At 43.6% G+C, this 13273-nt stretch overlaps 1 protein-coding gene and 1 non-coding gene across 5 annotated transcripts in view; both read left to right on the top strand.

The window, feature by feature from the left end:
- Positions 1 to 13273, top strand: part of DENND1B (DENN domain containing 1B) — a 153489-nt gene that overhangs the window by 100614 nt on the left and 39602 nt on the right. For all 4 annotated transcript variants that reach the window (XM_039883476.1, XM_039883475.1, XM_039883478.1 and 1 more), the window contains 2 exons: positions 3914 to 4039; positions 6662 to 6763. In XM_039883476.1, the coding sequence (XP_039739410.1) occupies positions 3914 to 4039; positions 6662 to 6763 (228 nt within the window). The remainder of the gene's footprint in view (positions 1 to 3913; positions 4040 to 6661; positions 6764 to 13273) is intronic.
- Positions 6152 to 6258, top strand: LOC120619411 (U6 spliceosomal RNA). Its single transcript, XR_005657499.1, has one exon. It is a non-coding gene; the product is annotated as a U6 spliceosomal RNA (small nuclear RNA).

Genomic DNA, 13273 nt, shown 5'->3' with positions numbered 1-13273 from the left:
ATTTCTGGGTACGGTGGTTCATTTGCTTTTCCTGAGGAGACGCATCTAAAAGTCCAGGAAGAGAAAAACGTGTCGTTTTTCTGAAAAGCTCAGCTCATTCACATGTTCTCCCTGGCTCGCCGTTGGTGTGATTACCTCCTCGCTCAGTGTGTGTGTGCACACGGCTTGCACAGTTTTAATTTATCCTCGTTGGCTGAGAGGGTCAAAGTGGAGAATTGGTGGAGATATTATTCATGTGGCAGTGAACTCCCACTGGGCTACACCCCAGGCCATCTCCTCTACCACCCGTGGCCACTTAGACCCCTGCGTGCTCGGCGTTTGAAAGGACTTTAAGCATTTCATAAGAGCAATCAAACGATGTTCATTTCCGAAATTATTTTCACCGGTTCGCTTTTGTTTTGTTCTACGACAAGAATTAGGCTTGGAAAATAATTACGGAGTGAAAAACGTGATCAATAAAATGTCAATTTTGAAGCAGTCTTTAGCCATTGGCAACTGAGAATAAAAAGAGAAAACAATTAATACTTTTTTAAATATCTCATAATAACACGGCGCCATCACAGCCACCTAACAGAGGTCCCAAACGCTTTCCTGAATTCAGTGTATACGTGAATATAAACCTCAGGACTGCAGGGGAAGGAAGCTCTATCCTTATTTCGTAACTGAACCTAGAAGTTTGGACATTGAAGCAGGAAATGCAGTTTTCCAGACCAAGTATTGAAAACAGTGCACAGGAGACATCATCGTTTTTATAGATAAAAACCGCTAAAAGCTAATTAGCACTGTGAAGGGCAGTGCTAACTGGTGATAACTTACCCCAGCCATCTCAAGTAAAGAAAGACAGCAAGGCCAACACGGTCGCCTGATATTAGAATAATGTCCTTATATCTCAAGCTGTCTTTGAAAAACAATTCCATTTTTTTCCCAGGCTTTTCTTTTCTTTTTTTTTTTTTACATTCTTTTGTGCATACAGAAACACTCAGCCGCCCTCTGGCCTCTGAAAAAACAGGGACAACCTCAGATCTAGTGACAGTCGGAGGCCACCTCAAGGAGGCCAGGAAAATTCCTTACACAGTTGTAAAGGTTGAAATAACATAGAAACAGGCAAAGGAAGATGTAACTGCCTTTCTTGCTAAACGGCGCTTTTAGTCCACAGACCCGTGTGAAATTAGATAATGTGCTCATGTAGGATAGCACTGTCCCCTGGCAATGTGACACGAGCCTCATATGCAATTTAAAATCTTTTAGGAGCCACGTTAAAAAGTAAAAAGAAATAGGCAAACTTAATTTTAATATTTTATTTAGTCCAGTATATCCCAAATATTGTTTCATCATGTAATCGAAATAAAAAATAATTAATAAGGTATTTTACCTTTTTATTTTTTTTTCGGTAATGAGTCTTCAAAATCCAGTGTATATTTTACGCGTACGGCGAATCTCAATTTGGCCTGGTGACATTTCAAGTGCTTGTGTGTCTAGTGGCTATTGTATTGAATAGCAAGTTCTAGAACGAGTAATTTCTTTTTCTTTCCTATTTTCCTTCCTGAAGGAGATCAGAAACCATCACTGAGTGAGTAATTTTGGAAGTGACAGCCACATATTTATGGCTTGGTTAGGAGGGGCTCGTGGCAGTGTGATTAATATCCCGGATAGCTCGAGCAACAGTTAAGCAATCGAGGACTTGGGGTGACACAGGCTCAGGAAGGCTTCGATTCACCACCGTTTTCTGAGCACGTGTGTTTTGATTGTCCCAAGAACCCCTGATTTGTGGAGAACCGAATTGTTAATTTCATGTTTTATAGAAAAATACAGTCTGAGGGATTTTCTTTCGTAAAGATAAAAGGCGTTGACATTTTTCAATGTGTTTTTTATTTTCTAGATAAAAATTGAAAAATAACCCAATCCTGTGCTTTTATAATACTTCGAAAGGCTGGAATCATGCTTCTTCCATGATGAGACTTTTTGTGGGGGCGGTAATTAAATACATACATGTACGCGTATTGATATTCGTTCCCATAGTTTTTCTTATAAGGCACTTAAAACAAACAAAAATAATATTATTTCAAACTTTAGAATAAAGGACGTTAAGTCAGAAGATTTGTTTTCGCATCCTTCAACCGTGTTTATTGTTCGAATGTGTGGGTTACCTATAAATGTGGATTTATCGAGTTCGATTTTAATCATAAAAACTTCCTCTGAAAATGAGTCCTGGTTTATGACTTTGTGGGCTAAATGAGTTAGGCTCTAAACTTTTATCTGAATCTGTAGAGCTTAGATATAAATTGAAAAGATCACAGCGACAGGAGGAAGAGGTAGACTGCGAAGCCTTTCTGCATAGTTGATGAGCGTTATAACTCAATAATTTTCTCAAAACTAGGGTTATAATTGGACCCAATGGGGGTCTCTTCCTTTGATCAGATCAGAGTAACTGTGACTTTACACTGGAAAATGTCACTCCTGTGAAGGTTTATCACCTGTAGAGCTGGTCTTTCCTCTGATGCTGTGTTCATTTCTCATTAGCATTATTCAAAGTTTAGTTGTTAATTAGGTTGACACTTCAATTGCAATCATCATCTGCAAGATTAGTCGGGATCACTTGCATAAAGAAATAAAAATATTCCTTCTTTGCACGTATATACACGCAAAGGAGAGACGACGTTATTTTGCTATTCGGTAGTTGCATGGGGCTAACCGCCCCGTGAAGGGGACAGTCCAACCAGAATTGGTCTCGTCAGTTTCTTTTCTTAAGACGACAGAAATTTTACACGACTCGACGTCGCATGTGTGGCATCGTTGAGGAACGTATGTGAGCGTCAATACTTCCTAAGTGTGCAGAGTGTGGTTTCTACATTACGTGCGAAAGGGGATGGTCCGTGAATGGGCTCAGAGCAACAGATCACATCGCTTCCCCCTTGAAAAACGGGAGCGTGTGACAGGGGTGCGATCACACCTACAAAATAGTCATCTAAGTAAGGGCCGTTCGTAAGTAATAGGCATTCTTCGAACTACACAGAACTCGAAATTAAAGGATGGCAATGTAAGAAAAATTATAACAAATTTAGGTGCCTTTTAAAATTACGCCAATTCCTAGATAATAAGTTCGTCTTTGATTTAAGCACGTTAATATTTTAATCTGATCGCTGGTTCATACGACGATGACATTGAACTCAAACCCAGCCTGTGGTGGTGGGAAAAACTGGATTTAAATCTCAGTTTTGCCAACTTATTGGCTATCTAGTGAGGGCGAATTGGTTCATATCTTTGAGCTCTTATTTTTTATTCATAAATAGTAATACGAATGCCTTTATTAGAAGGCCGCGAAGATTAAATGAGACGGTATGTAGCGTTGCTTAACTATTCGCAGTAGGTTCTCAATAACTTTAACTTCTCACCCCTCTTTTTATCTGATAATGGCGAAAACTGGTCAACAAGTGACTGGAAAATCGCCTATGCAAATGAAGCTTCCAAAAAATAAAATTAAATGGTAAGTGATCCTGGAGGACCTATGACAAACAGCCTCACGTGGCAGAAATGAGCGATACCCAACCGGCCACCTCTGAAAACAAGTAGACACATGCTGTAATTGCTAAAAATCTGCAGAAAAGTGGCTCACAAGCCGTTTACCGTAAAATAATTAAGCTTATTTATATCGAGAGGCCTTGGGGAAAAGAAAGAGAGCATAGAGCAATTTGCATCAGCGCGATTCTGTGGGCTCCCGATTCCGTGGGCTCCTGCTTTTGCTTCAATTAACAGAGCAGCAGGTGCTCTCTGCAGTTAAAAAGATAAGGCACCGAGGAGGAGGGCAGAGTTTGGGGTTGACCTGCAGACACTGCGGTCTGCCTGCTGATTGGATTCGTACCTCGCTGTACCAATTTCTGAGGTGTTAATTTAACTGTTCCTCTCTGTCATGCAGGTCTCGGCCCTGAAAAATAAGCTGAAGAAGCAGTCTACCGCCACGGGGGACGGAGTGGCCAGGGCCTTTGTCAGAGCCCAGGCTGCTCTGTTTGGCTCCTACAGAGATGCACTAAGATACAAACCCGTAAGCGTGCTCTTTTGCCACTATTTCAATTTGCTTTGTCGTCGTTCTTTGGAATGGGGCAAAAAAAACAAAAAACAAAACAAAACACACAAACAAAAAAAACATTTTAATATTGCACCTTAAAAAGGTATCATCGGGGTCTTGTCAAATCTAAAACAATATGCTTTAAAACATTATGTTCCATCTCTAATCTCTTGACTACTTGGTCAAAATGTCGTGATTGTTTATACACATAGAAAAAGGATCGTTTAGACACACAGATTACATCTGACAAAATTAAACCTGTGGATCAGTCCCATAACGGACCAGTGTCTCAAGGGCGATCCTTCGCCGAGCACTCAGCGTCCTGGTGGCCAGGCAGTCTGTGTCTGCCTTTACTTTTCCCCTAAACTTTGACCTCAATTCAGAGAATCCTGCCCGAGGCTCCAAATGTCCCGAGCTGCTCAGGCTTCCAAACCCGTTATCTATAAAGTTCTTTCTCCTTGGCAATGCGTTTATCTCTCCTGCTTTTCATGGCCATTCTCGTTCCTTCCTGATCCTTAAAGCTGCAGTTCACACCGACCCGTTCCACCTCTGAATAGATTATACTTATTTTCTTTAACACCTATCTTCTCCCTTTTTCATATATTATTTATTATAGCGATTATATTATTATTTTTACTGATATTCATGACAGTATTTGCTACTAAAACAATACCTGACCATCGAGGACCTGCTGGGTGCTGGGCGTTGATTCATCCTGTAGATAAGCTGTTTAATCTTGACAAGACTTTAGAATGTTACTCTTTTCATTTTGAAGAAGAGGAACTTAGAGAGTTTACATAACCTCGCTAAGGTTCCCCAGCTAATAAGTAATGGGACGAGCGCTGGATTCAGTTCTTTCCACGGTCCCACCCCTGCTCCCGTGTGGAGTGTGTGTCCTGTCTGGCCTCTGTTGTACCACACCCTCCTTGAGATAAGTTTGCCGACCTTCTATTTCTTCTAAATGAAGATGCCGGAAGGCATTCAATATACACAGGAGAAGACTGAACAAATGATACAGTCTCTTAGTAATTTTCTCAAAAGTAGAAGACGGTATAGGCTCTCGTGGTGTCTGTGTGAATCGGAGAAAGAAATTTGTCATCCGTGCTGCATGTTTCTATCTATGGTTTGGGGTACTTGGGGGTAACTGCCACTGATCAGACACCTTCTTCCTCCTCCTCCTCCTCCTCCTCCTCCTCCAGCCTTCATCCTGGGAAGCAAGGGGCCCTCAGGATATATGAATATTCATTTTCAAAATGCAAATAATATATGAGCTAAATAAGAGTAACTTATTTTATAAATTAAGCACCTAGAATGTCTGAGCGACCACTCTAAATATGTCGTTGTTTTTCTGATAGTACCTACCTAATTTATACCTTTTAAACGACACCCTCTCAAGCTAGACAAATAAATTGTTCCAGCTCTTTATTACAGAGAAAAATATAAAATTCCTCGAAGTGGTTGGAAAGTGATTTAAATACAATAATGGACGTGTTGCCTTTTGGGGGTTGCGAGCAGCAGCAAGTTAGCTACTTTTTTTAAGAGTTCAGAAATGTGAGATCAAGCTACCGCGCTAAATGACTTGAGGAACAGTGACAAGAGCTCAGGCTCACGGCAGATGGGGTTAAGTTCCGACCCTCCTTCTGTAACTGACTGGTTTTATTTCTTTGGGCAAATTAACTTCAGTGCTTTAGTTTCCTCGTGTGTTAAAAAGCATAAGGTAATATTTCTTGGGTTGTTTAGCGGATAATGTGCAAGTTGCATAAAACAGCGCTCGGCGTACAGTCAGCGCTCTACATATTAGCTATTATCATTAAAAACGACAGTTTGGAAGCAGTAAATTTGGTAAGGAAATCCTTTTAACGTAACTAAAACAAAGTGCCCTTCTCTGGTCTCCCAGAAGGAAAACACCATCATAAACGTTGAGTGTACTTTCCATCGTTGGGCTTTTTCAGATACGCGTGCTATTTTTAATACTCACGATTCCATCTAATGATATTAAATCTTTGGGAAGATTTAGTCTTGCTTCGAGGGAGTGAAATCGAGCGACCTTAAGAGCCCAAGGGGGTCTCTGATTAGGGAGCTGCAGCAGGGCTCACTTCGGCAGCACGTACACTAACTCTGAAATGATTCAGAGAAGGTTAGCGTGGGCCCTGCCCGAGGGTGACACGCAGATTCGTGAAGCGTGCCATCATTTTAGTGATGGCCAGAGCGAGGGAGGAGGTAGAAAAGGGTAAAGGGCTCAAATGTACGTGACAATAGGAGCTCTGACTTTGTGTGGTGAACACACAACGCAATATGCAGAGGACGTATTGTTGAATCGCACAGTTGAAGCCTATGTCATTTTATTAACCAGTGTCACCCCAATACGTTTAATAAAAAAAGAAAAACAGAAGCTCTGGCCAGGCTTGTCAGGAGCTGGGTAGTTCCGCTAGCCTGGGGTCCAGCTGTTACAGGCAAGGGTCTGTCTGTTCGACCCCCCGTTAGACCCGAGGACCTTGAAGTTGAGTCAGTGTCTTACTAATGCCTTCTCCGTGACTCTCTGTGGTTCTTTTGCACTGACTCTCCATCAAGACCGTGAAACTCTTTATTTCCGTCCAGGGCGAGCCCATCACCTTCTGCGAGGAGAGTTTTGTAAAGCATCGCTCAAGTCCGATGAAACAGTTCTTGGAAACGGCAGTTAACCTCCAACTTTTCAAGCAGGTAAGAGCGGGCTTCGGCGTTTCTTTCTGTAACAGTTGATGACAGGGATGACACGGAGACGCGGAACACATTTTCATCGCTATCACTTTGGGTCCAAACCCCGAGTCATATCTCTTCTAGAATTTCAGGAATTTTTTTCTGTCTCTTGTCACTCCAAAGCTATTTGCAGTATGGCACGCTAGAACTTTTGCGTAATAATAACTTTGCCACTGAAAAATTCCTCATCGAAAGTGCTAAGGTGATGGCCTCGCCGAGGAAGGGTGTTCTCGCACAGTGGAAAAGAAACATAAATGGTTTTATGTAGGGCGCCTTAGACTAAGGAGTTATTTTGGTATGGTAGAACGACATGGCGAATGAACGATGTGTTTTATGGGACTGTCCCAGTGTAATCCAGTTTATAAAAGTCATTCATATACGTGTAATTTTTTAAGCTTCGCAAGATGTTTCATAAATCGTAAATCGAAATTCAGAAAAAAATGCATGGTCATCTATACAGATGTCTCGATATTTGGCTCAGAAAATGTAATCGTCATTTTAAAAAGCGGTAGCTTAACGTTGGAATTCAGAATATGTCGAAGCCCTGGCATAGCAAGTCTCCTAATTCAGGCTTGTCTCGGTTTCTGTTTATGTAATTGAAATTAAGTTCTTAATACTTGCTTTTCTATTTCCACGTGACAATTTAGCTGTCAAGTTAGCTATATGCATTCAGTATTTAATGAAGAGCGACACTATATCACAAGCCATGCTCAGGGCCAGGTACATATATGAACAAAACTCAGTAATGCCTTTGAGAAGGTGACACTCTAATGGAAATCCCTTTGGATTGTCCGGAGGAAAGATACCAGGTACCTCGAAATAACCTTCGGATTTTGGAAGTAATTTAATCGGATGGTGACAAATCCAACCCAATTATTTATGTTCTGAGAAGGTTTTAAACAATAATCTGAGTTAGGGATTACTCCATGGGGGTCATAGCTGCCTTTCATTATGTGAAGATTTACCCTACGAAAAGGGTTAGATTTACCCTATACACACTCTTAAGGAGCAGACCCCGCTCCGACGGGTTTTGGAATCAGCGACATCTTGTGAATTTGCAAGGCTGGAGTGCATTGCTCTGAGATCTCCTTTGCTGCAGCGGGCTCTATCGGAGTTGTAATTGCCTCCAGGGTCGTAAGGAGGAACAAGCGACAGTTTCCATACACGCCGAGTGCAGTTCCGAGCTGCTCGTCCAACCGTGGTCCCCATGAGGACGTCGGTGGACGAGTGGAATTCGCTACGTTAAGTGATCATAGGAGAAAAATCATCAGGTCATCTCAACAGATGCAGAACGTTTTCATAAAGTTCATGAGGAAAACTAAAAAAAAAAAAGCATGAGTAAAGACATTTCCCACAGATATGATACTTAATATGAAAACACTGAAAATGTCCTTCTGAAAAAGGCACCTACCATTATGTAATTTAGCCAAAAAATAAATAAAAAATAAAAAATGAGAGTACAAAGGTTTAGAAAGGAAGAGACCAAACCGACATTATTTTTATTACTTTGATGATAGAGACATGTTTCTTAAGGCATAAAGGGACAAGCTTAATAAATTTGACTTAGTCGAAATGAACAACTTTTGGTCATCAAAAGACACCTTATTCACAATACCTATGAACTACCTAAGGATTTAGAATCTTGAATATAAAAGAACAAATAAACTTCTACATGTTTGTGAAAAACGTCCAATATAATGGTGCAAAAGACTTGACTAGGCACATGCAAACGAAGAAATCTGAATGGCTAATGAAGATATGCACGATGCTCGGTCTTATTTGAAATCACAGAACATCGAATGAAAAATAATGAAATATCTCCCCGCAAACACCAGATTGGCCCGATTTTTAAAATCTGAAAATCTCAAATTTCGGCAAAGGCATGGAGCGAGAGACTGAGTTTTAACTTTATGGGCATGTGAAAATGCACAAGTTGCTTAGAAAAACATTTTAGTGCTACCGTTTGAAGTTAATGGAAATTTCTTACGCCCTTTTAATTTCACTCTAAATTATGCACCAAAAAGCGTTTACCAAAATTGCTCATAAGAGCAAAATACTGGTAGTAATCCTGGCTATCCGTCAGCATTGAAACGAGTAGATTATTCTGTTCATATGATAGAACACCGTACTGCAGAGAAATGAATGAACCACAACAGAACCGAGCGTGAACGAATTAAACGGAAGAGAAACATCACTGAAGAATTAACACGATGTGTCCGTTTATTAATGTTCGACGGCAAGAAAAATGAAATAGTGTATTATTTAGAGAAACATTCACGTTTTAAAATCACGAAGACAAAGAAGGGATAAGCTACAGGGTTATGGCTGAGAGGGCGGGGCACACAGAGAGGCCCTTCTAGAGAAGGGAATGTTCTGGCAGTTTGCTTTATCATTATTGTTTAAATTATTCATTTAAGTTCTTATTTATTTGAGTACTGTGTGAAAACATATTTGTATTTGTAATGTTTCTAGATCAGCCAGTAATCGGCTGTGTTTTAGGTGTTGCCAGTTCACGTTCTAACCTCTCTCGGCCCCAGTGTCTGCCCCTCTGAGTTAGACCGAAAGGCTACCAAGGTCGAGATACCTGTCGGCTCTAGCATTCCATGATACCATGAGGTAAACACAGCTCAGACGGATGACCGCGGGCTGCCCTTGGATAAACTCCACTTCAGATAATGGACTTGGAAGGGATCCCAGGAACGGGCTCCTAAACCCACTGCTTCTCTCTTTCTCTGGCGGCTTCGCGAAGACTTAAGCCGTCACCTGAAGTCTGTTACCTGTACCCTGGGCGGAGGCTGGAGATTGCTCCGCGGCCACACACCTGTGCTGAGGTCTCGCTTTCGAGCCATGCACCGTGGTCGTGGAGGATGCTGCCGCCCGGCCGGGGGGAGGGGGACTGTCTCCTGTTTTCTCAACATTTCTGTAAGTCTGATGTTATTTCAAAATGAAAAGTTTGAACAGATGGCAAAAAAAAAAAAAAATACCAATAGAACATTGCTGTTAAGGCGTCCTCGTGTCTCCTTGCGAGAGGCTCTTTCTCGCCCCATCGTCACCCCGTGCCCCGTCGTCACCCCGTGCCCCACTGCTTCCGTGGATGGCCTCGTTGTGACAGGTGCAGGGAGGACAGGCGCCCGCTCTGTTCTCTTCCCCGTGCCTCGCGTGTGGTCTTACGGACTGGCATGTCGGCCACTAACGCTTCTACGACGCTCTTGCCTCTTTTGTCTGTGACGTGACATCCCAGCCTTGTTCCTCTGCTGCTTCGTCGCCTCATAGTTACGCCGCCTTCTTCCCAGCTGTCCCCTGCGTGTCGCTGTCCCCCGCTTCCTGCTCAGACCTCTGCTTCCCGCACTCACACCGTCCCGCGGGTTTGCTCAGGCGAGACCACAACCACGTTAAGTAGCTACATATGTGCCGAGCCCCTAGTACACCTTTAGCCTGGACCCGCGCAAGTGCACAGGTGTGTATAGAATGCACGCGTTCAGACGCGTGCACACACGTCACCCGCACGCGCCCTCCCGTGTCCCTTCTCTCGGGAGCCAGTGCCGCCCCGCCGCCCGAGCCGGGACCCTCCTGGCCTTCACGTTTTTCTGGTGTCATCGTGGCCGACCTCCCTCGCATCCGGTGTCTGCTTATTTCCTATGTTCTGTCAATTCGGCTTTCTGAATGTGACTTAGATTGATCTACTTTATTCTTTCCAGTTTCAGAGTCAGTGACTTACGTCGAGTGACTGGCCTTCTGTTCCTTCATTCGGTCCCTCTTTGAAGCCGTCCTTCGGTCTGTCTTACTTATGTATTGATTTTTAAATTATTATTTTTTTATTTTTCGATTACAATGGGGATACACTAGTATATTCGTTCCAGGTGTACAACACATGAGACGTTTACATAACTCAGGAAGTGACCACCCCGGTAAATCTAGCACCCATCTGACACCGATCTTCATTCTGTTTCGAGAGTGTTCTTTCTGTAAAGCAAATCTTGTATCTTTCCCGTGACGGTTAAGATGAAGTTCAGACCCCCAGCGTGGCGCATAGAACCCTTCGTCTCCGGGCTTCTAGGTCTAATTTTTTTCTCTAATATTCTCCAGTCCCCTTGCTCACAGCCCTTGGGAACGCTTTGCTATCAGCTGTCTGAAAACGGCTTTGTGTCTTTATGCTCCTGAACTGCGATGGTCATAGGTGCTTGTTACATAGAGAGGGAATGAATGACAGTAATTACGAATAAATAAAATAACGTTTATCGAATGCCGACTTACGCCGGGCTGTGTCCGAATGCTTTATCGGCTGTAGTTTAATCTTCACAATAACCGTGTCACGACACACTCTGTTACTGCCACGTTGCGCGTCGTAAGCCAGAATTACAGGGAGGTTACATAACCTCGCGGGAGGTGGCGCGGTGGCAGAACCAGGGCTTGGGTCCAGGGGGCCATTCCGTTTTCCTGTCGCTCCGGGAATAAATGAACGAATAAACAAACGCACGTTTCCCTTTTCCTTCTCATCGCCTCTCGTCTGCAGACTCTCTCTCAAAAATTCTTTCGGGCTCGGTTCAGACGTCCCTTGCCTAAGCTCTCGATCTTGCGGCTTCTGGGAGGTTCTCTCCCTTCCAGCATTTTGGATTTGCCCCAGATGACATCCGTGGGTTTGTTTGCCTCCTTCTTGGGTTGTAGGGTCTGAAAAGACCATGAACATCGTTAGAGCGTTTTTGCATCCTACTGTCTAATACATAAGAGGCATATTGTGAAATGAATGAAATCACACGAAATCTGGGGAGCGACTCCCTGTTACAAGCAATAGGCATGAAAACGTTTTGGCAATTTTGGCAGACGAAGAGCTCATAGCATTGAACGTAATGGGACTCATTTCGGGGTAATCTAAAAATGGTGGGAGTCAGGTGTTACTGTGTCTTCAACTGGCTGATGTCTGTGACTTTAAGCCTCGAGTCGCAGAATGGGGCATTGTGTGGAGGTGGAAATTCTGTGTGATGCTGAGTGCTCCGTATTTTGTGCTGTGACCCACTTTCTCCGACTTAATAGGATATTGGATAAAAGGAACGGGTGAAAAGCCAAATGTTTCCCTTTTTATGTTACCTAGAGATTTTAGAAGATTTTAGAAAGCTTTTAACATAAACAATAAATTCATATAAATTTCTACATCTCCCTATTAATCTTTTAAAAAGAAACACGATGGTTCTTTATTTCTGGCATGTCTTTCACAGCTAAGATCAACACATGCATTAGTGTTTCTTCAGAGTCGGCAGCTTGAGAGTTTTAGGGAACGTTTGGCGCATGGATGGATGGGAGACGGCAATTGTATCGAGCACAGATTTCCTAAGTTGAAACAGGAATAAAAATAAAACGTGACACAGGAAGCCACGGAGATTTCCTGGCGGAAGGGAGGAAGGTGCAAAGGGGAACAGCTTATCAGGACGAGGATGCAGTTTTTAAGCATCCTCGTTAAGTCACTTCAGGCAGCATCCTACACAGCGTTTCGCTAGGTGTGGTCTCCCAGGACCTGTTTCAGGGTTACCTAGGAAGTCGTCACAGACACGTGTTCCTGAGTCTCAACTTCAAAGCTTCCGATTCAGGAGGCCTGGATTAAAACCCAGGAATCTACGCTATTCATGAAATATCACAAAGCACATGCACACTGAAGTTTTAGAAACACCCATTTAAGCGTTTGTGATCCCCTTTCTCGTTCACAGTAAACTTGAGTGTCTGCCGTACACCGGGCGTGTTCCAGGTGCTGGGTACGTCGGAGGATAAAGCAGAAAAGAATTTCTGACTCCGTGAACCTTTCGTTCCTAGTGGGAGGGAGACAGGCGATAAATTAAATGAATTATGTAGCACGTTCAAAGATAAGCACTACGGGAAAGTAAATAGAACAGAGAAAGGGGGGTGACCAGGGGCAGAGGGGACTGCAACTGAAAATCGTGTGGTCAGTGTCAGCCTCGTGGAGAATGTGGCATCTGAGCGACTTCCTGTAGGGTGGTCCAACGTGGGAGACGATGCAGAGGGTGATCGCCGTGACGTCGGTGAGCAGGGCCAGTGGTTTGGAACTGGTCGGTGGGAGGCGTGATGAGTTCCGGTCCCGCGATGGCCCGGTTCTGAAGGCAGAGCCAGCGTGTGGTCTGACGGGTTTACTCGGCGTCCGAGAAAGGGGTCACAGATGACCCCGCAGTTCCTCATTGAGACGCCGGTGGGATGTGGTTGGCACGTTACCGAAGTGGGGAAGCCTGGGGCGGGAGGGACTTGAGTGGGAAGAGGAAGAGCTCAGTTCAGGATGTGCGGAGGTGGAGATGTCCGCTGCACGTCGGTGACGCAGAGGAGACTGTTCCGCGGCAGATGTCACGTTAGAGTCATCGGAATACGGGCAGCGTTGGAAGCCATTAGACTGGACAGCAAAGGACCGAGTCTAAATAGAAATGACAAGAGGTCCGGGGACTGGAAGATGGCAGAGGACAACAGCCAAGAGGCCAA

The sequence above is a fragment of the Pteropus medius genome, unplaced genomic scaffold (assembly GCF_902729225.1).
Source record: "Pteropus medius unplaced genomic scaffold, Ma_sr-lr_union100, whole genome shotgun sequence".
NCBI lineage: Eukaryota > Metazoa > Chordata > Mammalia > Chiroptera > Pteropodidae > Pteropus > Pteropus medius.
Note: the sequence above shows the minus strand (reverse complement) of the source record. Positions and strands in the feature narration are given on the sequence as shown.